The following is a 21,993-nucleotide window of genomic DNA, read 5'->3' on the forward strand; positions in this document are numbered from 1 at the left end:
TACAACACAGCAGTCTGCGAATACTATGCTAGCAATGGCGCAGAGTGGACCCATAATCTCCATCAGGCACGTTGCAGCAAATGATATCTATTCGATAAGATTCAGTCCACGTTATCAACTCCTGGAAGCTGGTTGGAACCACGCGCAGAGTCCAAGTGCTGTGGCTTGAAGACCCGGGACTTGAAGAAATTGTGTTAGGCTTTTCTTCACAGGAGGAATAACTTACCTCAATTCTTATGGGTTGTTACTAGAAGAAATTGCGGCATCACTGTCCAATGATCTCACAATTCGATTCGGAGATTATTATCAAATGAAGTTAGCGTGGGCTTAGCTTGTCTGTATGCAAGTCAGCACGAGTCTGCACGCGGGAATTCGGATGCAGGGGTACTGTTTCTTCTCACCCAAACTGAGGGGAATTCATTCGGGAAAATCACTACGGTGTCTTGTTCCTGGAGTCAATCTTCTTCTGAGATCATGCTGCCACACCAGCAGCCAACCATGTACAACTACGAACTGTCCGTATAATTATTATCTAGGAGCAGACATATTTAAATAGCTGTATCCACTTTATTCACACATTTATCCACCTCTCCCGCTTTTTCTCCTGGGCATCATTGCTTGTTGAAAGCTTGGCACTCTTATCACTGACAGGCTAATGGTTAGAGGACAAGCCTGTATTAGCTTCCAAGCCACAGTTACATGAAGTTGCTAATGCTTACCGATAATTCTCGCTGATGCGCCCTGAGAAGAGCGATCACTTCCCTATTAGTTCGGATGATCATCCCACGCTGCTTTTTAATCTATATCGACACCTCTAGACCCCGTCGGAAATCCGGAGGGCTGGAGCTTGTACCAGTTCAGTGTTCATGAGAAACAGGAAATACCATTGGATCAATACTCTAGCCTTTGCTGATTATGCCTGGACGTGGTGCACGGAATAGGTCCGAGCAATTCAGGCATCTGGGTACTTGTGACCTGAACCTGCGAGTAGTTGCGCGGTTAAAGTGAAATTCTTCAAGCTACGGTCCACCCTAGGTTTATCTATCGGTCTCCGGCGGGATGAGAAGATATGAGCTGATGTTACATTGAGAAAGTTGCGCTGAATGTGCATTAGTTCGAGTACTTCGGGATTATTGTGTCTTATTTTCAATGAAGCTACGACAGCTATATAAACGACAACTTCCCTGGTGTTGTCTCGCTATTCACACAGTCAAGCTACTCCAGTTCCTTCCATCGAAAAGTTCAGTCATCCAGTCTGCACCATGAAGTTCTCGACCACCATCCTCAGCGCAGCGTTGCTCACAGCGTCGGCCATTGCCGCTCCTCTCACCGAACGCCGCGCAGCTCGCCACGCCGCCCGAGCTGCGGCCCGAGCTGGCCGTATCAGCCGTCCGGCCGATAAGCAAGACACCTTGGAGCTTGTTAGTCTGAACGGGACAAGCCACGCGCAGTACAGCTCGAACTGGGCCGGTGCTGTGCTCATTGGTACCGGATACACCTCGGTCACCGGAGAATTCACCGTTCCCAAGCCGAAACTTCCCTCGGATGCTTCGTCTGGCGAGCAGTCCTGCGCCTCTGCCTGGGTCGGTATTGACGGTGACACCTGCAGCTCGGCCATCCTCCAAACTGGAATTGATTTCTGCATCCAAGGAGGCGAGGTTTCGTACAGTTCCTGGTATGAGTGGTACCCGGATTATGCCCACGATTTCTCCGGCATCGATATCTCCACTGGAGATGTGATTAAGCTCACTGTGACTGCTACCTCCAAGAGCTCCGGTTCTGCCGTCATCGATAATGTCACCACGGGCAAATCTGTCACTCATAAATTCAGCGGTGTTGATGATGGAGATCTCTGCGAGACCAATGCTGAATGGATCGTCGAGGACTTTGAAAGCGGTGGTCAGTTGGTTCCCTTTACCAACTTTGGAACTGTGACATTCACAAAGGCGGAGGCCACATCTGGCGGCAAGTCTGTTGGCCCATCTGGAGCTACCCTCTTCGAGATCAGACAAAGCAAGAAGGTCTTGACCAAGTCTTCTGTTACAGGCAATAGTGTTACTGTGAGCTATGTCTAAGGTTAGATAGAATGGTTCTATCAACCTCTGCCTCAGTATTGGAAGATTGAAAAGCAATATTGGACTGCACTGGTGGGCTTAAGAGCTGGGATATTGTAAATGAAACATGTTTTGGCAAACGAGAGTTGATACTAGTTTGTGGTAAATAGATTGGAAGCAGATCGGATTCATTTCACCTTGGTCTTTCCCTCTAACGTCTTTACCTTTCCCGCCCGAGTCCCTGGCAGCGAACCCAGCGTCGTTCCTCTCCTTGATAGATGCGTATTCGCAAAAGAGGTCTGTCGGTCATCGTAGATAGTAGTAGATCGTAACCTGGAAAGCCCAGGAAAAGGAGACATAGAAACCATGAATCCGCACACCCGCTGAAGGTTCTTCCGTCAATCCTCGGAGAACCTGTGTCTCCTATGTTTGTCGCCTACTGCTGGATCTTTGCGTTATTGCCTGCGCATGATCCTTTTTGCAACCACCAAGAATAGCAAGATAAGTCCTAAAATAAGCCCTAGAATGCCAAACCAGCACGACAAGCCGGCCACACCCAATCCAGGAATGGAGATATTCATACTAAAGAGGCCGGTGATGACCTGCATCATGACTATGACCGCGCCGATGCCCGTCAGCCGAGCAAGAGTACCCACGATTGTGTTGCGCATGCGGGTAGAGTCGAACGAGAGCTGACTTAGGTACTTCGACTGCGACCGCGACAGCATCTGCTCTGCATTAGCCAGATTGGCCATCATCGTCAAGACGTGGTCCTGGATGTCGCTGAGGTAGAGAGTAACCTCGGCGGGTGTCGATCCTAAGCTGCCACAATGACGGGCAAAAGACCGAATAACATCCGTCTTGTCATGCAGGAGCTGGCGGATGTGAGTAACCTCTTTGCGATACTTGTATATGCTTTGGAGGGCCAGGCCAATGTCACCGGGTCGTGTGACAGACACTCCGTCTTCAACCATTTCCACGCCGGTTTGGACACGGTTGATTAAGGGAGCGAAGTCATCCACAATATCATCGCTGGTAATATTAGCATTTTATGTTCACCGGGTTGTGACAGGCTCGTACATGAGGGCATAGCAGATCCAGTCACTGGTCAAAGATAACTGGGTCTGTTGCTTCTTTATGCGGCTCCAGACATGAGCAGCGTGTTGGTTGTTACCATACGTGAAGCTGATGATGCCTTCGCGGAAGACAATGCCGTATATATTGGCGGACGACGCCCGGGAACCGATCGCCATCTTAGGCCACTGTGGGAGCCGCAAGGAGACGAAATAGTAGGGGCCGAAGAGTTCAGTCTTCTCTCGAAGTTCGCGCGTCTTGATATCCTCGACGGTTAGGGGATGGATGTCGAGCACGCGCGATAACGCGTCGATATCCTCGTTGGATGGCGTTGAGACATGGAGCCACCATAAACCCGTGTGCATACCCGTCTCCATAAGGTTTTCGAAGGCGGTACTAGATGACTTCAATAGCTGGATGCTATCCGCACGGGTGATCACATCGAGCTGTGTACTAAAGAAACTGAACTGTGTCGTTTCACCATCGGTATCCGGCATGGGGAATTTCTCCCGCAGAGTAGACTCGCCATTATTGAGCGTAGGAGTCGGCGCTCGGGTAGGGGGGTCCGCCACCAGCCCCATGGTGCAATTTAAACGGATAGACAAGTGAACTCATATAGAAGAGTGATTGTGGGAGGAGGCTCAGGAGAATAGGGAAGAATATAACAAGGGAAGGAATACGGTCTGGATGCGGTAATTTCATTCTTGGCATTGTGGCGGAGTCGACCATGATTCCTTGACCACATACTCCATACTGCCCAGGTGTATATTTGAGTAGGGCGGTGTGGTTGAAGGCACAGCCAGAGAGCATCCGCTCAACATACGTAGGTATGACATTGGCTAGAATAAGCGGCCCCACTGCGTTTCTACCCAATGGGAGACCTGTTATTCTACAGATGTCGGGGAAATCTGTGGGTCCTGCCGCCCGCCTGCGAAGATGTTGTTGTAGACTTCCATTCATTTCATATACAATTAATGGTGACTTATTCTTACTACGACCTAACATTCACTGATCTATTCATGTAAGAAAGTGAAGCAAGTGTCCCGCCTTAGGCTTCAATTATAAAAAAGCCTATACTCGCACCCTACCCTCTTTTCATCTTCTTCCTTCATCTTCTTCCTTCAACTTTTTCCTTCAGCCTTTTCCTTCAGCCTTTTCCTTCAGCCTTTTCCTTCAGCCTTTTCCTTCATCTTTCATCCGTTACTCAACGTTTTGCGCTGTTCCTAAGAGGGAATCCATTCTCGGACATGACAATAATGAAAGTGATGCCATGTGGTCAGTGTTGGGTGGCGTGCTGGCAATCTATATAGTCACCCTCGAATTCTTTCTCGGAGCTCTTCGGTTTGTCCGCTTTCGAAGAGCACGACAGTTAACAAAAAGACAAAAAACATACAACAGTGAGGATTCGCTGGTGGTCACCCACCCAACTACTAACTCACCGGCGTGTGGCTTGAGTACGGCTGAGCGGACGGGAAGCCCTATTTTCCACACCCTGTGGTCGTATGTATCAGGCTACATGTAAAAAAGGATTATAGGTATTATTACTATAGATGGATAAAACCCGTCGATACACCCGTACCTGTTGTTCTCTTCAAAGGTTCTGCCAAGATGAGACACAAACCGGACACAAGAAAGAAGGCCTTGATAGGGGTAACAAAATGTGTCTTTATCCGCTGTTGGGCTAACTAGATATGCGACCCCCAAGTCATTTCCAAGAAGTCCCGGACAGTCCTCGGCTTGAAACCTGGAAACTTGTTCCCCAGTCGACCTTCAGCAGGTAAACAAAAGCCTTCGGCTAGATAAAGTTGATAACCAAAAACACTATATGCGTTAAGTTCGTCAGGCTGGATGCCACTTCCTTCAAGAACCTTCATGGTGGGAACATCCCCTTTGGCAACATCTTCAGGCTTCAAGTAGGTAACTTTGAACTTCTCGCCTTTTTTCGGAATTAGAAACTAATCAATCACATTTAGGAAACACCACCTACCGCAGACTTCTTCCGCGTCTTTGAGGGCTTGCCCAAGAGTTGTGTCTTCCCCATCGCAAAAGCTGAACTCGGTCCATTCATCGAGTTCGAGTAGTTTTGCAATCAAAGTTGCGGCGTCATAACTGTATATCATGGTTATCCTAGCGGATCCATCTCCTGGAATGCATGCTTCTCGATTAAAAACGTCAATGGCGATGGTGTTCGGGACGATGTTCGACCGCGCGCGCGGGGCTCCCATGAAATCCATAAAAGCACCGCATACTGGGCGAGTGTATGTCAAGCTGCTGTTCTTGAGAAGATTTGCGGCTCCCAGGAACCAGTCGACCCCAGGGTCGATATCTTTCCTCCTGCGGGGATGTAAGCAGCGATATCATAAAGAGCTGTCAGTAAGACAAGGAGTGCAATGGGGAAACAATACTCTTCACGCGTCATGTAGCCAAACTCGCTCGTGATGAATCGTTTCACAGTGTGTGCTTGGTCGGCAGCCTTAATTAAATTAAGCTGGGCTTCAGAGCAAGCGTCTCCCAGCATGCCAATGGCACAAATAACCGTCTGGACTTCATGGTGTTCCAGTTGATGCACGAGGGCTGGAATGTCGTCATAGTCTACTTGCACATACGGTATGTCGCTGATTGCCGACTCAACATGTTCCTTTCTCGAATCATCAATTATAACACTCTATATAGAGGGGTGCTTTACAACGTACCCTTCGAGTTAGAGCAATAACTGAGAATTTGTTCTCGTGCTGGATCTGTTCAACGAGTGTTCTTCCAACGCCTCCAGTCGCGCCAGCTACCGCGACTGTTGGAGCCATGATAGGAAACTGTGAAGTGATAGACACGATCAATTCTCGACCCGAACTGAGGGGTCGATCTTCGACACGTGAGTCGCTTAATCCTGCCCGTGTGGGTAGTTGCTAAAGTAATAGGACAACCCGAAACAGGAATAAAATGGATCGAACACAGGGCCCAAGCGTTAGTTAGTAAGCCACACCCGAGGACCCGGACCCGTGGACCCGGACGAAGGATTCGTGAACCTTGGAATGACCTGGGGAAGTATGAGAAGGATGACAGTGACAATGACAACAAATTGGGTGTGTTTTATCGTGCATATCATACATATAATCCATGAAAGTGGTTTCCCACAGTTACATACTACACCGCGGCAATTTCTCCGGCTGGAATAAGGTTCGTTTAGCGAAGATCTTCATATAAGGAGCCAAAAAAAGGCACAAAAACATAATCCGTACAATAGTGGCTGAAAAGTTAATGCTACCAGAGTGACAAAAACAAAAACACAAAAACATACAACAGTGAGGATTCGCTGGTGGTCACCCACCCAACTACTAACTCACCGGCGTGTGGCTTAAGTACGGCTGAGCGGACGGGAAGCCCTGTTTTCCACACCCTATGGTCGTATGTGTCAGGTTAACTGTGGGAAAGAAAGATAGAGTGAAGGCTCCTGTAGCTACTAACAGCTCGATAGTGAATTACAACATGGTAATTTTAACCACTAGCGAGTTTGACATTACTATTCCAGTCCTATAAAATGTGCGTCACTTATTTCTATCGCTCATAATGACAGGAGAACCCATATAATTCCGTATTAAGCAACGTAAGAGCTAATAGTAATGACCGAGTAACATTCGGACTGAAACCTCGGCTCAATTATATATAGTGATGATGATACGTTATAACATCAAGTCCACACCTACCCACGATTTACTAAGCTCCCACAACTCCTTCTCCTTTGCCTCATCAAATGCCCAACTGCTGTATCCATATTCAAGTCCATCCCCGCCCGAAGGAGTCGGATAAGCTGCCACAGATGCTCCTTCCAAGTATAATCCGCCTTTCCCTTCCAATTCGCTCGAGACAGACGCATAGATAGTCGTTGCGCAGCTCTGTTCGAGACTAGATAAATATGCCAAGGCGCGCTTGTTCTGCATCACAGCTTTCATTTCTTCTTGGGAGTGTTTCTGGAGGTTGGGGCTCATGAAAGCCCCGGGGTGTAAGCTATAGCCATGAAGACCTTGTGCTCCATACAAGCGCTCGATTTGGGTGGCCATGTATATATTGGCGGTCTTGCTAGATCCGTAAGCAAGCCAGCCATTGTAGTTCCCTTCGAAGTTGACATTATCCAGATGAATAGGACTGTAACGGTGGCCTGCCGAGGAAACGTTGACAACACGCGAATGGAACTTAGGCGTTGAGCTTTTCAGTAGGGTATCTTTCAGTAGATAGAAGAGGAGAAAATGAGATAGATGATTTGTTCCAAATTGTAACTCAAAGCCATCTTTCGTACGACCTTCTGGGGTTTTCATCACCTGTAACCATTAGAGTGAGCTGATGCTCCTATATGAAATTTGCTTTCAATTAGCTCACCCCGGCGTTATTGATAAGATATTGAGTTTAGAGCTCTCTTGCAGAAACTCCTTAGCACATGCCAAACACTCGAGAGGTCCGTTTGGTCCATGAAAAGGAGCTTCACATGCCCAGTGTCCAGTAGTTCCCTTCCAGGGCCTCCTTTGCCTTGTTAAAATTCCGGGCTGTGCCGAAGATAGTCGCTCTGGTAGATGCCAAGGCGCGCACAGTCTCAACCCCGATACCAGATGAAACGCCAGTAATTAGAACAACCTTGTCACTCCATTGGTCAACTAGACCTTCGTCTTCGATTATTTGACTTCCCGTTACACGCGAGTCACCCGGGCCGTTAAGAACTTCCCACCTATTCCGCTCGGCATACCGGCCTGAGAGCTGAAAAGGGACCCTGGAAACCATCGACATGCCGAACGAGGTGACAGTATTATGATTGGGTCCGGATGAACTATTGAAGCTCGAATGTCAATACGAGATTTTGTCGGATTCGGACTGAATTTGTTCCACCCCCTATCCGGGCTCGCTAATTAAGGAATATGTAAACCCAATCTAGATCATGAGGCACGCATGACGTGTTGGCCTTCAAAAATGGTCAGCATTATCATTGGCGGACAAACCAGTAGACGTATGGCCATTACTGGTGAAGTCGTGAACGGGAAAGTGAGTGCCGCTTTAACACAATGCATTGTGTGATTGGGAGTGAGTTCATTTTGCCGCTGACTCTATATCCGCACCACAAACTTGTACCGGTCTAACTTCTCTTCTATCTTGCCGGTGTCACAAGTTCTTAACCTCCTGGGTGGCCCAGTGCCTAAGAGCAGATAGGCCGCGAATCGGGACTTGGAGAGATGAAGAGAGGGATATGAGGGCGAGATGGACAGTCGAAGTGTCGTTTGGTCAAACAGATTCGACCTTCCCTATATTGATGAAAGGTGCGAAGCCATAAGCCATAGTCATTATCTCGGACGCAGTTCTGGTTTTCTCAGTGGCAAATTGAATGTAGCTTTCGATGTTCCTCGCGAACTAGGAACTGTCGGCCGATCAAATCTTTGCCGGTTTTTCCAGTGAGTGCTCGAGGTGCTCATCGTTGCCCAGATGCCTACGTACACTATATGTAAGGAAGTCCCAAACGAATAACCCTTGGAAGCTTAGGTGTAGCTGTGTGATGCCAAGAACGACTCACACACACACCCCGGGGCAATTATATACATAGGTACTACTCCGTACTAGTAGTAGGAACCAGGCGTACTTGCTAAATGCAGCTACGCACGGGCCATAATTGGTGATTCACCTACGCCAAGGCCTTTAGCTTCCTGAGGGATGACGATCAATACGCGTGCGGCACTCATCTCTTGGTAGACTGTCCAAGACTGAAGGAATTGCGAGGAAAAATTAAGGAGTAAGGTCGGGAACATGCTCGACCTTTTGTTCATTATCTTAGGAGGCTTAAGAGAAGACTAGAGAGGTAACCTAGACGCTTGTCTGTATAGGTTTCATAGACACTCCCATCCCCTACTCCCTATAGACCAACTTTAAGGTATGTATCTCATGGTGTTATAAAAGATAGACTAGGCCAAACCCACGAATTTCCCACGTCTCAGATTCAATGTTCAAGACATTTTATGCTATGTGTTGGATCGTACCTAGCTAACGAAAGAGTTGGTAAATTATCTTCAATTTTGGGTTTCGGCGGCCACATCGGCACAATCTCCGAGTAAGGGAGCATCAAAAAAAATGTGTCAAGCCATCCCTTAACAAACTCTGGCACCTGAGCGAATGTACTTATTGGCCGTGAACGTACCGAGACGTGCAGATACTTTCATGTTGGGGAAATAAAGGTGAGCTCCACAACTTCGGCAGTCAATAGCCCCAGTGTACCAGAAAAACTATCGAATTCGGCCAACGTCCTGTACAGTTTCAATACACCCATTAATACATAGTGTAATTTATCATATCAATCCTTTTTAACTCGCTTGATTTCACCATACAAAATTACTCATTCTACACCCCGCATAAGGTGCAATTTGGTTTAAGCATATATATACTAGGTGCGACCCTGAGGAGGACAGGGGCTAAAGACGTAGTGATTCTATAAAATGCACCATTCTAATTGGCGGCTACGGACTGCCCTTCCTACAACATCTCTCGGCGAAGTCTTGGCCGGTCGGCCGCACGCTTGAGACATTCAATTCAAATTTGTCATAGAACTACAAATTTTTGACTCCTTACAGTCACAATTACCTTGGGCATCTCGTATTGTTTGGGTCTGTCGGCATTCTCAATTTCGGAGCCTGTGCACAATGTATTTAAAAGATCGACGTGATCCCTATATCTGTAAGATATTCGCTTAGAGCCCATTCTCTATATCGATATCATCCGAAGTCATGTCCGGTGTAAAGGAAAATGAGACGCAGGTGTCGAAGCCAGTGGAAGCCGCTATGAAGCCTGGTGCTCATCTTGCCAACCCTGTAAGAAAATTCAATTGCTGTCCTTTGATGCGATGCATACTAACATGCTATCTTCGTTTGTATAGGCACCACTGGCGCTGGGTGGCTTTGCTACCACTCTGTTATCCGTATCACTGGCCATGATGAATTTTCGCGGTGTCTTTACACAAACAATTTTCATGGGTGACCTTTGCTTTGTTGCCGGAATTGGTCTACTTATCTCAGCCCAATGGGAGATGGTCCGAGGCAATACCTTCTCTTATACAGTCCTGTCCGCATACGGTTCGTTGCGCACTTTTAACCCCTTCCTTGGCATTGGATTAGTATTGACGTTTATTCTTTTCAGCGTTCTTTTACGGCGGTTATGGAGTGATCATGATTCCTGTTTTGGGCATTGTTGATGCATATGGCGGGTATACACCCGAATACCACAACGCTCTCGGCTTTTTCGTATTGTGTAAGTTCTTGACTTCCTGACCTCGTATTCTTTATCTAATATCTTCTCTCTAGTATGGGCGGTCTTCAATCTTTTCTTTCTGTTGGCCAGCTGTGCTGTGTGAGTTTTGTTCCCTCCATAACCCCCTTAACCGCAAACTAATATTGTTCTGCAGGAACATTGTCTATGTTCTTCTGTTTCTCACACTTGAATTGTGTCTCTGCTTTGATGCTGCATCGAGCTTTGCCATGGCCGATGGGTTGGTGGAGACAAGCGCAAACCTCATGACCGCTGCTGGTGCTTTCGCTTTCGTTTCCAGTTTACTTGGATACTATTGCGTCTTCCATGGGCTATGCCAAGACGCTGTGCCATTTTCAATCCCAATGGGTGACACGTCCCGGGTTTGGAAGCGTTGGTGCAATAAGACAACTTCGCAAAATTCAAAGAGCGAAAAAGATATGGCGTAAAACCATATATTTACAGTTCAAAAGAAGGGGCGGGAAACAGATTAGATATACAACACGAACCGATGTTCTTAATTTCAATTGGTCTCCGGGATAGTGATGTTGGTAAATTCACGGTGCCACTGCACTGCACTGCAGGCAGTTCTGGTTTGTTGATTTGCTGGTTCTGGAAATATCATAATGAGGGCAGGCAGACGGAGACAGCCAAAAGTTGCGACGGAGATGATTCTCATCCTAATTCCTGAAAACCAGTCGATTCTAAATCCCCGGCACGATATCCTTCTATTCCACCCGTAACCTAACACGTACGACCATAGGGTGTGGAAAATAGGGCTTCCCGTCCGCTCAGCCGTACTCAAGCCACACGCCGGTGAGTTAGTAGTTGGGTGGGTGACCACCAGCGAATCCTCACTGTTGTATGTTTTGTGTTTTTGTTTTTGCATCTCTCTAGTGGCACTCTGGGATAAGTGAATGAGGGATTTGGGTGACAATTCTGGAGACTGAGGTGACAGGTGAGAAGGACAATGTGATCGATGTCCCTCCCCACAACTACCCAAGCTAGGATGATCAGTACGTGACTGTGGCCTTGATTCCAATAACTCCTGGCCCAAACCGAAGGCCAAGGAGCCAGAAGATAATTGGAAACTGCGCGAATGTCATCACATTGGCACGGTTCCGTTTGAGGAGCCAAATAGCATAAATGACACTCTCCCCAGCAAGAACGCGTCAATTGGAACAATTCTGCCCGTTCACCGGGCTTTGTGAGTTATCCTGCCTGCCGGGCGAATAGGGTCATTCACACTGTCCATGTGCGTTATTGGCGCCATCCAGCAAGAGAGAGAATGAGAAAGGACGATGCAATGGCCATACACAGCACTCTTTTATGTTTGCCGATGCCTTCGTTTTGGTTGAAAGGGTAGCTGTCTTCGAAAGACTGGGCTGGTACTGGTAGGTACACAATGATCTCATCGCCGATGAGCGCGTCGGCAGCTAATCTCAGAAGCGACTCGGTGGTGGCGTTTGACGCATGACGAATGGGCCATGCGACCCAGCGCCTGCATTCGGCAAACCGTCGCCGCTTCTTCGACTGCCGCGTTGACTCGGGCCTGGCGCTTCTTCTACCACTTGCGCAACGCTGACTTGGTTGTTTGAGAGGTGATGCCCCCCCCATCATGGACCCTTGGAGTTTTTTTTGCTAGCGCAGCAGCAGACTCGATTGCACTGTTCCCAACTTGGCCATGATTAGGGTCATCTTATGAGCGTAATCTCCAACAGTCGCTATGCGTCGCCATCTCCATCCATGTCAAGTAGAGCCTCATCCAACGGCACCCACGTGTACCTCACACGTTTTCCAGAGGTCTCCCAGCGCCAGAGCCTCGGTGACAGGCCGCGAGGCTTTTTTGAGCGCGAGCTTCTTCAAATCTACATGAGAGTATCGTGGAAGTCTCTAACATCGGCATAATACTTTGTCCAACTTCTCGTGGTAGAACTAAAATCCCCGTCTATGGTTATCAGTGGTCACGAGCATGGGTTTTCCCTTATCGAAGAGGGTGTCGACGGTTCCTTCGATGAGACCGTCTACGGGGTCAGATATGCCGAAGAGACAGTTGAATTCAGCATGCATTGCTGGAGGAAAACCATTAACCCCAGTTCTTTCACGCAGGTTTGCGCACATACTTGTCTTCTTCATCACTCGAAAGTCGTCCACAATCCTTCTCACTAGAAAGACGGCACATCCTACTACGAGTCGACGCCTTGCTGTCGACACCATCGCAGCCAACGAAACATCACCATTGTAGGAGTAGCCGCCTTCACAATTCGCACTGACACCGGAATTGGTTTGGTCGATCTGAAGCACCGTCTTGTTGGGCAGCATCTTGTCTTTCTGTGAGATCGAGTCCATCAAGGCTTTTAGAGAGCGTTGTTGGTCCTGAAAACATACTTTGTTAGCCAACCCCAGAATTTCCTTCAGTCAACCCTCTTCAAGACGAGCGAGACATGCAACCATGTCATACCTGACTTTCGAGACCTGGAAAGTGAACGCTGGCGGCATGACCCATGTACCGACGCTGCAATGAACTCTGGACACTTTGGTTGGTTGTGTGTATGCTTCACGATCTCTTGAGCTTGGCTCACTCAGGATGCGTATTGTGGTGACATCCAGTCTAATCGATGGCTCCGACTTGGGGGTCAAATGGACCTCGGACCTCTGGCAATACAAAATCAACAGTCGCTTTTCCAGTGGAATTGCAATCATGAGACCCGCCAGGCCCGCCAACGATGATATTTGCATTGACGTGGTGAGGGCCGGGCTCGGAAGTCGAAAAATTCAAACAAACTGGTAGTAGCCGCCGAACGAACGCGAGAACTGATGGAGGCGATAAATTCGAAGGAACATGGATACTGCATAGCTCCCTTGCCACCATGACCTAGGTAAGATGTTATTAACGAGCACATACAGAGTCTAGAGTCCGTACTTTGAAAGGCAGAGTCAGGCATTACCCGATTCGGTAACATCCGAGCCCACCCCTGCACGTAAACAAAGAAACTCAGGGGCGAACAGGGATGTGGAAAAAACGCGAACATTTAGCTAAGCCTCGCCTCGCAAAGCTTAGCAGGACACTCCGACGATCTTCTTGCTTTATCCTCACTCCATTTCCTGGTATATTTGACCAACATACACTTCTATCGAGCCACCGGAGATAATTTGTTGCTCCCCCTGACGCTTGTGGGACTACTCTACCATGCCGAGCCGCGACCGTGGAGATCAGCAAGACTCCATCCAGACACGCGAAGACGCGATGACTGCCAACCCTCCCTTGGACCCAGTCGACTCAAAGCCGGCAGATGCAGGCAGGAAGGAGGAAGAAGATGATGATGATCCATTCAAGCATCTGCCTCAGCACGAGAAGGAAATACTCAAGAGACAGTTGGATATACCAGCCGCCAAGGTCAATTACTTGACGTTGTATCGTTATGCGACAAGGAATGACAAGATCATTCTGGTCATTGCCTCGCTCGCAGCAGTCATCGGCGGTGCACTCATGCCTCTAATGACTGTCCTGTTTGGAGGTCTGGCAGGCACCTTCCGCAGCTTTCTTCTGGGTGACATATCTGAGAGCCAATTTACCAGCGAGCTTGGCAGATTCTCTCTGTACTTCCTCTACCTCGCTATTGGCGAGTTTGCGATGGTGTACTTGGCCACAGTTGGTTTCGTGTACGCTGGTGAGCACATCACAGCAAAGATCAGAGAGAAGTTCTTGGCCGCCATTCTGAGGCAGAATATTGCTTTCTTCGATGAACTCGGCGCGGGTGAGATCACCACACGCATCACGGCGGACACCAATCTTATACAGGAAGGTATATCAGAGAAAGTTGGATTGACCCTAACGGCTGTCGCCACCTTTGTGGCAGCGTTCGTGATTGGTTTCATCAGGTACTGGAAACTCACGCTGATTCTGTGTTCAACTGTGGCTGCCATTGTTCTTACATTGGGCATCGTCGGCTCGTTTGTTGCCAAGCTCAGCAAGAAATACCTCGCCCAATTCGCCGAAGGAGGGACAGTTGCAGAAGAGGTCATCAGCTCCATCCGGAACGCGACTGCGTTCCATACCCAAGACAAGCTGGCTCGACGATACGATGGATATCTCATCGAAGCAGAGAAGTCCGGATTCAAGCTCAAGGCCACCACCAGCTCAATGATTGGCTTTCTCTTTCTGTGAGTACAGCCACTGGCACAACACCCTGCCGTCCCATTGAGATCTCTTTAATTACCTTAGAACGCCCAGTGTACTGACCATATCTCTTAGGTACATCTACCTCAACTACGGACTGGCTTTCTGGATGGGCTCTCGCTTCCTGGTGGATGGATCCGTTGGCTTAGCGCAAATCCTCACTATTCAAATGGCCATCATGATCGGGGCTTTTGCCCTTGGGAATATTACACCGAATATCCAGGCCATCACCTCAGCTGTCGCTGCAGCCAACAAGATCTACGCAACAATTGATCGTGTCTCTCCTCTCGACCCTATGTCGACCGAGGGGCAGAAGCTGGAGGGACTGCAAGGCAAATTGGAACTCAGAAATATCAGACACATATATCCTTCCCGCCCCGAGGTTGCCGTGATGGAGGATGTGAACTTACTGATCCCCGCGGGCAAGTCTACTGCACTTGTTGGGGCCTCAGGTTCTGGGAAAAGTACTATTATTGGCCTGATTGAACGGTTCTACGATCCTGTCGGCGGATGTGTTTACATCGACGGCCATGATGTCAAAGGCGTGAATCTCCGCTGGTTGCGACAACAAATATCTCTGGTGAGCCAAGAGCCAACCTTATTCGCTACTACTATATTCGGCAACATCAAGCACGGTTTGATTGGAACAACGCATGAGCATGAGTCCGAAAAATCAATTCGTGACCTGGTTGAACGTGCTGCTCGGATGGCAAACGTAAGTATGATGAATGCCATGACGCCTTGCCTCAGACACATCCTCTCTCCTCATATCTTATTCTCTACGAAGTTCTGACTTGGTTGGTTTTTAGGCCCACGACTTCATCACATCCCTTCCTGAGGGCTACGAAACCGACATTGGCGAACGAGGGTTCCTCCTCTCAGGAGGTCAGAAACAACGTATTGCCATTGCAAGAGCCATGGTTAGCGATCCTAAGATCCTGCTACTTGATGAAGCAACATCCGCACTCGACACGAAGAGTGAGGGAGTTGTGCAGGCCGCACTCGACAAAGCTGCCCAGGGACGGACCACCGTGATCGTTGCTCATCGACTGTCTACTATCAAGGATGCGGACAATATCGTGGTTATGTCACACGGACATGTTGTCGAACAGGGCACCCACGATGACCTTCTCAAGAAGAAAGGGGCTTACTACAACTTGGCCGAGGCCCAGAGGATTGCGACGAAGCAAGAGTCTAGAAGCCAAGATGAAGATCTCATACTGCCTGAAACCGATGACGATTTAGGGCGACCCCAATTCAATGAGAAACGCCTCACCCCAGACAAAGAGGATGAACGGGAAGACCCTGATCACCTTCAGCTGAGCAAGGCACGGTCGGACATACCCGCATCGAGAACGGCAAATTCGAAGAAGGAACAAGAGGAAATTGCCGACAACTATACTTTGTTCACGCTGATATGGTTTGTCGCCGGCTTGAACAAAAAGGAATGGAAACGCATGGTCTTTGGACTTTTACTCTCTGCCATTTGCGGTGGAGGTAATCCAACACAAGCTGTTTTCTTTGCCAAGTGCATTACAGCTCTTTCGCTTCCTCTTTCAGAGCATGCTGAGATACGGCGACGGGCCAACTTCTGGTCTCTGATGTACCTGATGCTCGCCTTTGTACAGCTATTTGCTCTCATCTTCCAGGGCATTGCGTTCTCTTATTGCGCAGAGCGCCTAACCCATCGGGTTCGCGACCAAGCATTCCGGTATATCCTCCGGCAAGACATTGCCTTTTTCGACAAAAGTTCGTCGGGTGCTCTCACTTCTTTCCTCTCGACCGAGACATCCCACCTGGCTGGGCTGTCTGGCATTACTCTTATGACGATCCTCTTGCTGGTGACCACCTTAGTTGCCGCCTGCGTCATTGGTCTGGCCGTAGGGTGGCAGCTTAGTCTGGTGTGCATGTCCACCATACCTCTCCTTCTCGCTTGTGGGTACTTCCGCTTGGCCATGCTGGTCCGACTCGAGAAGGAGAAGAAGAAAGCCTACGAACAGTCTGCAAGCTATGCCTGCGAGGCCACTTCAGCCATCCGAACCGTGGCTTCCTTGACCCGCGAGGACGACGTTTGCAATCACTACCACGAACAGCTTCTCACGCAAGGCCGCAAGTTAGTGATGTCAGTTCTAAAGTCATCCGTGCTTTACGCGGCATCTCAATCACTTCAATTTCTTTGCATGGCTCTCGGCTTTTGGTATGGAGGTACCTTGTTCGGCAGACACGAATATTCCATGTGGGTAGATGACAATTTCCCGAACAGACGCCATGTTAGTACTAACCCTTATATTCAGGTTCCAATTCTTCTTGTGTTTCAGCGCTGTCATCTTCGGAGCGCAGTCTGCGGGGACCATCTTCAGCTTTGCACCAGATATAGCCAAAGCAAGGCACGCGGCTGCTAGTCTCAAGGCTCTCTTTGACCGGACGCCGGAAATAGATAGCTGGAGCCATGACGGCGAGATGGTACAGAGTATAGAAGGCTATGTTGAGTTCAGAGACGTGCATTTCAAGTACCCGACGCGACCAGATCAGCCCGTTCTACGGGGCCTCAATCTGCAAGTCAAGCCCGGGCAGTATGTTGCCTTTGTCGGAGCTAGTGGATGTGGCAAATCTACTGCGATTGCCCTCCTAGAGAGATTCTACGATCCGCTCCTCGGCGGTGTCTATGTCGACGGCAAGCCAATCTCATCGTTCAACGTCAACAATTACCGCTCCCATCTTGCACTTGTCAGTCAAGAGCCGACGCTCTACCAAGGAACCATCCGCGAGAATATCATGCTAGGTACAGACCGAGATGACGTCTCACAAGAGGAAATAGTGCAATGCTGCAAGAACGCAAATATCTACGATTTCATCATCAGTCTGCCGAACGGTTTTGATACCCCCGTTGGTAGTAAGGGCAGCATGTTGTCAGGTGGCCAGAAACAACGTCTTGCGATAGCTAGAGCATTGCTCCGCAACCCCAAGATCCTCTTGCTAGATGAGGCCACTTCCGCTCTCGATTCGGAGTCTGAGAAGCTCGTGCAAGCTGCACTGGACACCGCCGCTAAAGGGCGCACAACGATCGCCGTTGCGCATCGTCTGAGCACGGTGCAAAAGGCAGACATGATCTTTGTCTTCAACCAAGGCCGCGTCATCGAGTGTGGCACTCATTCTGAGCTGATGCAGAAAAGGTCCGCGTACTTTGAACTTGTTGGGTTGCAAAATCTGGGCGGGATGTAGAATCTTCTACGTGGAGACCGCGAGTCTTTGGCAGTCCTGAGCAAACTTCATTCGAGCCTGAAATCCAAATTATTGAAGAGTTTTTTCAATATGCCGACCATTTTCCTGGTCCCGTATGATAAGTCAATCTCATAACAATCCCCGTTATATGTATGGATGGCCCTACGTGGCTAGCGTAAGGTGCGAAGCTTCCATTGTTGAGACATGATCACAATAATCCCTGTTGTATGGATGGTCATGGGCGTTTAAAGGTTGCGAATCGGGTGAGAACAACCATCCAACGGTGCAGCACTAACCCTTCCAGCTCTAGGCGCGATGAATATAAATGGGCCACGAACGTCTCCCTGAAAAGCCATCGCTGCCTTAGCATCTACATATCGCCGTAGTTGGCATAAGTATATATTTCTTTGGCCCCCGGCGTTTCGTGTTGAAAATCCTAGTTAGTTCCCATTAACACTGGCCTTTTCCATGCTGCAACGCTAACCCTAATTCAGGGTTCACAATGCAGATCTCAGACATGCAGGATTTGAACTCAGGCTCCTACCAAAGGATGCCTAGTTTCCTTTGCTGTATGCAGTGTGATCATACTTCTGCTGTCCTCAGTATACAGCTCAGTATCACACTGCATCGGCGTCTCGACATTTTAATTCAGCCTGCTTTCATTCAGTTTTATGCTTCTTGTCAATTCTTTCCGATCTGTCATAATGGGGGGGGGGTTATACGAGAAAGAAGCACATAAGGGGCTTCTTTCCATGTATGAAGAAGACCAATCAATTTATTACTTTTCACAGTATATTTGAATTCACTTTATTCATAGTAATCTTCATGACACAATTTTTTGTCTCACAACATACATGCTGTATAGATCCTACATCTATTATCAACATTTCGAGGAGTGAGCCACGTTCTTTTTATGGTCCGCCAGGCAGCGCCTTCAGGCTGGGAGGAAGTACCCTAAAGCGGCTCTCACCCGGGCACCCACCCGATTATTGATTGGTAATTAGGGCTAGCATTATGTTCGGTAGTTATATTGTCATCTATAGTTAAATCTTATATAGACCCTCGCCCCGGAGACCGATCGCCAAGATTCATGCTTGATAAGGTGGTGTTCCAACCTAAATCAATGTCGATCCGCCGTATTTGTACTCAGCCTTCCTCGGGCGGTGGCTATGTTGATCGACGAGCAAGTAGAAACCAAGCTACCTAAGACCCTAAGACGCTAAGAACTTCTCGATGCTAGGTAAAAACCAAAGATTTGGTGTTGGAACACTATATATAACTGATTATTCCTTTATTGCGGCGACCAGACCGACAATCCACCTTGAACCAAGCACTTTCTAAAAGAACCCAAAAATTCCAAAGCATCCAACTGCTATCTGTTTTTATTCCAAACAGATCCCTCCTAGCAGCCAAATATCACCATGTGTTTCGGCATATCGCGCGGAGAGGCGTATGACTGTCCGCCCCCGCGGGGCATTTACACCTGCTCTGACGCTTTCATCCAATATCGAATCGACAGAGACAACGAATCATCTAAAGAGAAAATGCGGCGTCGCACAATATGCAGATATGGTTATAATTCTGTGTCTACAGGGTTGAGAGGTGGCGCTATGGGACCTGGACCCATAGGAGGAGGAGGTGGTTGTGATGGTGGAGGTGCAACTACAGGTAGCGGATGCGGCTAGATCTGGAGGGTTGTGATGGACGTGGAATGCTTTTTGTTTGCTATTGATTGAATAGCCGCGATGGTTATTTGCTACAATGTGATAGGGTTTATGCTGATCTGGAATCTGATCTAAAATTGAAAATCTATGCAGGGCGGCATTCCAACCTTGGAACAGGCTCAGCCATTACTCGTTTATTTGAAAATAGACTAATGATGTCAAATTTAAATGCTTTAAGATATAGCCGGGTTCCATAACTCAGTTGGTTAGAGTGTGATGCTAATAACGTCAAAGTCGAGGGTTCGACCCCCTCTGGAACCACGTTTATTTTTTTTTTCGGCCTCATTACGTCTTCCCATTGGCCCTATTGACTAGAAAGAAGATAAGGAGGGCAGAAAGTCCATACATGGACTGCCTATCTAAGTGAGGTAGCTGCCATCTCAGTGTTAGACAGTTACAATATATACATACCACTGAATAGTACAGTGGGACCTCCGAAATAGAAAACTAAAAAGACTATTGAAAAGACTATTGAAGACTACCTTAGAAGAACACTAAGAAGACTACGCCGTATAAGCGACCGACTAATATGTATTCCTATGGCAGTATGTTTAAAAGGCAGGCCGTATATAGGGCGGTATATCTAGGTACAAGGCTAAGAATATTGCTCGATCTCAGATAAAAAGACGGAAGACGGAAGACGGAAGCGGAAGCGGATAGTAGATGAGCGCGTTTATCAATGAAATTTCATTGGTTCGCTATACAAGCGATGTTTCCGCCGACGAGATGCAGGCCTTTCGTTTCCTTGTTGTCGCGCTTACCATTGTCCAGCATCGGGATTGGAAGAAGAGTAAGGAGGATTAGATAGAAAATGAAAGATATATTCTTCCTAACATAGACTCCCGGACCTTGAAATCAAAGATACATATTCCTTTAATTCATGTGAGTAAATAGGCAATTTATCCTCGACACCACTGTATCTTTTTCAGCTACATTGCCGATTTTCTTTGATGCAATTACTGGTACTAAGGTAACAGGTATAATGTGAAAGCCATCAAGAAAGAAGGATTCTTAACAGGATGTTCATTTTCTTAGAGCAACGTCAACCTTGAAAATAAGCAAATCAGGATATGCAAAAAAAATCAGCCAAGGAAAATCATCCCAGCGAATCAATTGCCACAAATCCTTGGAACATTTGCAACGGTGTTTCCTTCTGGAAAATGCCATGCCCATTTTAGAAGCAGGTTCAACTTCCCCAGAAAGTCTTTTCTATCAACCATATCAAAGTATTTCTCCCCGTAAGCAGGCACGGCAATCATATGTCCTAGATCTAGGAGCTCCGAGAATTGAACCTGAAGCTTGCCATCAAAATAGGATTGGAACATACGGCATCCGCCAAATTTGTCCATCAGAAATACTAAATGCTAATGATATGTTAGTAAAAGACCAACGATACCCAAGAAGGAAACACAAACCGGGGAAGTAAAGTAGCACTCGTCCGACCGATACTCATTCAACCGACTCTCATCAGACCCATTCTTATACGACCTTTTCCGATCAACCCGGGTCATTTCTCTGTGGGTTAATGCGGCGATCGCAAAGACCTCCATCGAGGAAGGCCGTTTATCACCACATTTCTCCTGGTTGCAGAACCCGACTATTGAGCGCTGGTGGCCCTTGTGCTCATGGCAGCTCAGTGAATCCAGAGGAAATTCCAGCTTCTCGGTATTTGTACATTCAAAGTCGAGAAACTCTCGGCGACCTCCAAGAAGAGAATACGTGTCGCTGGAGTGCAAGTTAGCATTTGAGAGAGATGAGATATACTTCATCCACTAACCGGTCTACTACCCATCCGCCATTGGGAATCCTAGAAGACTATTAGTAACAAGTTTATGAAGGTCAGGACGTATACAAACCCTTCACGGTGAAATTCCTTGAATGAGTAACCACTCCCTGTGAAGGTAAAATAGTTATATCGTATTCAATGGGTAGGGGTGAGGACCTGGCACTTCAGACCAGCTTGCAACGTCTAGGAAGGGTGAAACTGCTAGATCAACCCGAGGTAGGAAGTAGCTTGTAACCGATGGTGAAGAAATTGTACCAGTGCGGATATCAAACTGATAAAAATCGACTCCGAGGTCTGAAAGCTGCTCGTCTGTCATCCGAAGCTTCCTATTCTCGCGAAGGGTGTTGTAGATCCGTTCCATTGTTCGAAACTGGTTTTCAGCGTAGTTAGATCTTGGAGTGCAAGAGAAGTAGAGAGTAGAGAGGAGTGTATATGTAGCGACGGACATAGTAACGGATGTTTGCCGCCTTCCAAACAGGCCATGTGAAATTCGGCTATCCAATCACGTTTTCCTGACCGATTTTTTCTGAAAAGTTCAATTGGTATTGATGACGTTTTGGCCTGGAAGGACTAATAAAACACTATGTATCGTAGGTTGCTGCGTTGCTGCGTTGAGTGATCACCAAATCCACCTTGAAAGGTGTCGGGCGCTGTGTCCAGCCCCGGTGCCGCTTTTGTTATACGGAC

At 47.9% G+C, this 21,993-nt stretch overlaps 9 protein-coding genes across 9 annotated transcripts; 4 read left to right on the forward strand and 5 right to left on the reverse strand.

Moving 5' to 3' along the window:
* Window positions 1-1,262: 1,262 nt before the first annotated feature.
* N7519_000506 (A4/G1 family peptidase) lies at window positions 1,263-2,075 on the forward strand (the record flags this gene model as incomplete). Its single annotated transcript, XM_057287285.1, has 1 exon — window positions 1,263-2,075. One exon carries the CDS (start codon window positions 1,263-1,265, stop codon window positions 2,073-2,075), a length of 813 nt encoding a protein of 270 aa, XP_057153368.1.
* A 434-nt stretch (window positions 2,076-2,509) lies between these two features.
* On the reverse strand, window positions 2,510-3,709 carry N7519_000507 (magnesium transporter CorA family protein; the record flags this gene model as incomplete). The annotated part of the gene is made up of 2 exons (XM_057287286.1): window positions 2,510-3,086; window positions 3,135-3,709. 2 exons carry the CDS (start codon window positions 3,707-3,709, stop codon window positions 2,510-2,512), a joined length of 1,152 nt encoding a protein of 383 aa, XP_057153369.1.
* Window positions 3,710-4,813: 1,104 nt separating this feature from the next.
* On the reverse strand, window positions 4,814-5,929 carry N7519_000508 (uncharacterized protein; the record flags this gene model as incomplete). The annotated part of the gene is made up of 4 exons (XM_057287287.1): window positions 4,814-5,064; window positions 5,116-5,462; window positions 5,534-5,766; window positions 5,822-5,929. The coding sequence occupies 4 exons, from the start codon at window positions 5,927-5,929 to the stop codon at window positions 4,814-4,816; spliced, it is 939 nt and encodes a 312-aa protein (XP_057153370.1).
* Window positions 5,930-6,805: 876 nt separating this feature from the next.
* Window positions 6,806-7,895, reverse strand: N7519_000509 (uncharacterized protein; the record flags this gene model as incomplete). Its single annotated transcript, XM_057287288.1, has 2 exons — window positions 6,806-7,441; window positions 7,707-7,895. 2 exons carry the CDS (start codon window positions 7,893-7,895, stop codon window positions 6,806-6,808), a joined length of 825 nt encoding a protein of 274 aa, XP_057153371.1.
* Window positions 7,896-9,877: 1,982 nt separating this feature from the next.
* Window positions 9,878-10,843, forward strand: N7519_000510 (uncharacterized protein; the record flags this gene model as incomplete). Its single annotated transcript, XM_057287289.1, has 5 exons — window positions 9,878-9,961; window positions 10,027-10,222; window positions 10,287-10,397; window positions 10,451-10,496; window positions 10,552-10,843. 5 exons carry the CDS (start codon window positions 9,878-9,880, stop codon window positions 10,841-10,843), a joined length of 729 nt encoding a protein of 242 aa, XP_057153372.1.
* A 177-nt stretch (window positions 10,844-11,020) lies between these two features.
* Window positions 11,021-11,311, forward strand: N7519_000511 (uncharacterized protein; the record flags this gene model as incomplete). The annotated part of the gene is made up of 2 exons (XM_079040931.1): window positions 11,021-11,133; window positions 11,158-11,311. The coding sequence occupies 2 exons, from the start codon at window positions 11,021-11,023 to the stop codon at window positions 11,309-11,311; spliced, it is 267 nt and encodes an 88-aa protein (XP_078897058.1).
* Window positions 11,312-12,329: 1,018 nt separating this feature from the next.
* On the reverse strand, window positions 12,330-12,900 carry N7519_000512 (uncharacterized protein; the record flags this gene model as incomplete). Its single annotated transcript, XM_057287290.1, has 2 exons — window positions 12,330-12,770; window positions 12,856-12,900. 2 exons carry the CDS (start codon window positions 12,898-12,900, stop codon window positions 12,330-12,332), a joined length of 486 nt encoding a protein of 161 aa, XP_057153373.1.
* Window positions 12,901-13,584: 684 nt separating this feature from the next.
* N7519_000513 (GTPase-activating protein) lies at window positions 13,585-17,796 on the forward strand (the record flags this gene model as incomplete). Its single annotated transcript, XM_057287291.1, has 4 exons — window positions 13,585-14,558; window positions 14,650-15,289; window positions 15,384-16,810; window positions 16,869-17,796. The coding sequence occupies 4 exons, from the start codon at window positions 13,585-13,587 to the stop codon at window positions 17,794-17,796; spliced, it is 3,969 nt and encodes a 1,322-aa protein (XP_057153374.1).
* A 2,833-nt stretch (window positions 17,797-20,629) lies between these two features.
* On the reverse strand, window positions 20,630-21,667 carry N7519_000514 (uncharacterized protein; the record flags this gene model as incomplete). The annotated part of the gene is made up of 5 exons (XM_057287292.1): window positions 20,630-20,884; window positions 20,936-21,245; window positions 21,298-21,327; window positions 21,377-21,413; window positions 21,562-21,667. The coding sequence occupies 5 exons, from the start codon at window positions 21,665-21,667 to the stop codon at window positions 20,630-20,632; spliced, it is 738 nt and encodes a 245-aa protein (XP_057153375.1).
* Window positions 21,668-21,993: the final 326 nt, after the last annotated feature.

Source organism: Penicillium mononematosum (genome assembly GCF_028829835.1).
Source record: "Penicillium mononematosum strain IBT 11891 chromosome Unknown utg000001l:1.0-4488741.0:1.0-4491989.0, whole genome shotgun sequence".
NCBI lineage: Eukaryota > Fungi > Ascomycota > Eurotiomycetes > Eurotiales > Aspergillaceae > Penicillium > Penicillium mononematosum.